Consider the following 1,213-nt stretch of genomic DNA (forward strand, 5'->3'; position numbering starts at 1 on the left):
TCAGCATGGGGGTTAGTAGAAAATGAAGGCTAATCATGTTTTGGGTGTACTATTCTTTTAAATGCAGCAGCCAGCATCTTTAGCAGTACCTGCTGCTGCTGGATGTCTGCAGGATAAGGCCTTTCATCGACATCTTTCTGTAAAACTTTTTATGAAAAAAACAAACTTTGGGGTCATTAACTGTTCACCATTTTAATCAAATATAAAGAAATATAGGCTCAAAATAAGTAATTTTGTCATATTAATATTTAAAATGTACACTATGAGCATCGTTACATTTCCAGTTCATTACGATAGACGTTGTAGTCGGAGAAACAGTAAATACATTTTTATTGATGTTCACTGCAACTGTTTTCAGATCTTTTCAGCTTCTTTTGAAACATCTTTGTTGAGCTGAGGTCAGAAAAACATGGAAGAAGTTCATATGGGTTCAACACAGAGTCATGGAGGCTGATTTGTGGCTCCTACTGTCTGTGTTTGGATGACTTCCTGATTTCTGATGGACTTCCGATTCGGTCTAATCGTTGACATGGAAGCCCCACTCAATCTCCGGCTCATCATCGAGGCGGATAACCAGGTAGGACACGAGCTGGAAGAGGTTCTGCCACAGGCCCAGGAACAGATACATGTAGAAGTCGCTGACGTCCATTTGGCAGTAGACGCCTGAGTAATTCATGTCGCAAACGCACTCAAAGCTGTTCATGTAGTTGATGCAGAAGCCTCCGTTCATGCACGGGTCTGAGGCACATTCATCGATATCCTTCTCACACCTGAAAGGACACAAAAAATGTTTTGTTTTAGAAAGCATGCAGGTTATGAGCAACTAAGAAGGTGTTGAGAGGTAAGCAGTGTTTTTATATAGTAACAGGGATCATGGAGGGTGAAGGTTCTTTCTACTTTCCTTAAGTTTCCAGAAAATTTAGCAATTTTTCTCTTCCTGATGTTTGAGTTTGACTAATTGCATATATGGGTGACTAAACTACTTTAAGCCCCCAACTTAAATATCTCTTCTTTCTCAGAGGCAACTAATTGATTCAAGTTAATTGGTGCTCGAAGACTGACTCGTATCTTTCTCCTGCCCTTGGTCATTGTTTTTTTTTTGGTCAAATCTCCAAAACAGGGGGACGGATCAGCTAGACACCAGAGGCAGAGATGGCAAAAGTACTAACTTTCGGTACTTGAGTAAAAGTACAGATACTTGTGTTAAAAAAAT

At 39.9% G+C, this 1,213-nt stretch overlaps 1 protein-coding gene across 1 annotated transcript in view; it reads right to left on the reverse strand.

Annotated features, from left to right (window-relative positions):
* Positions 1-488: 488 nt before the first annotated feature.
* The window catches only part of LOC107082604 (protein crumbs homolog 1-like), a 19,025-nt gene continuing 18,300 nt past the window's right edge, over positions 489-1,213 (reverse strand). The window contains exon 11 of the mRNA XM_015371373.1: positions 489-770. Within this exon, the coding sequence (XP_015226859.1) occupies positions 518-770 (253 nt within the window). The 3' untranslated portion in view covers positions 489-517. The remainder of the gene's footprint in view (positions 771-1,213) is intronic.

Source organism: Cyprinodon variegatus, unplaced genomic scaffold (assembly GCF_000732505.1).
Source record: "Cyprinodon variegatus isolate N-32 unplaced genomic scaffold, C_variegatus-1.0 Scaffold57, whole genome shotgun sequence".
Taxonomy (NCBI): Eukaryota; Metazoa; Chordata; class Actinopteri; order Cyprinodontiformes; family Cyprinodontidae; genus Cyprinodon; species Cyprinodon variegatus.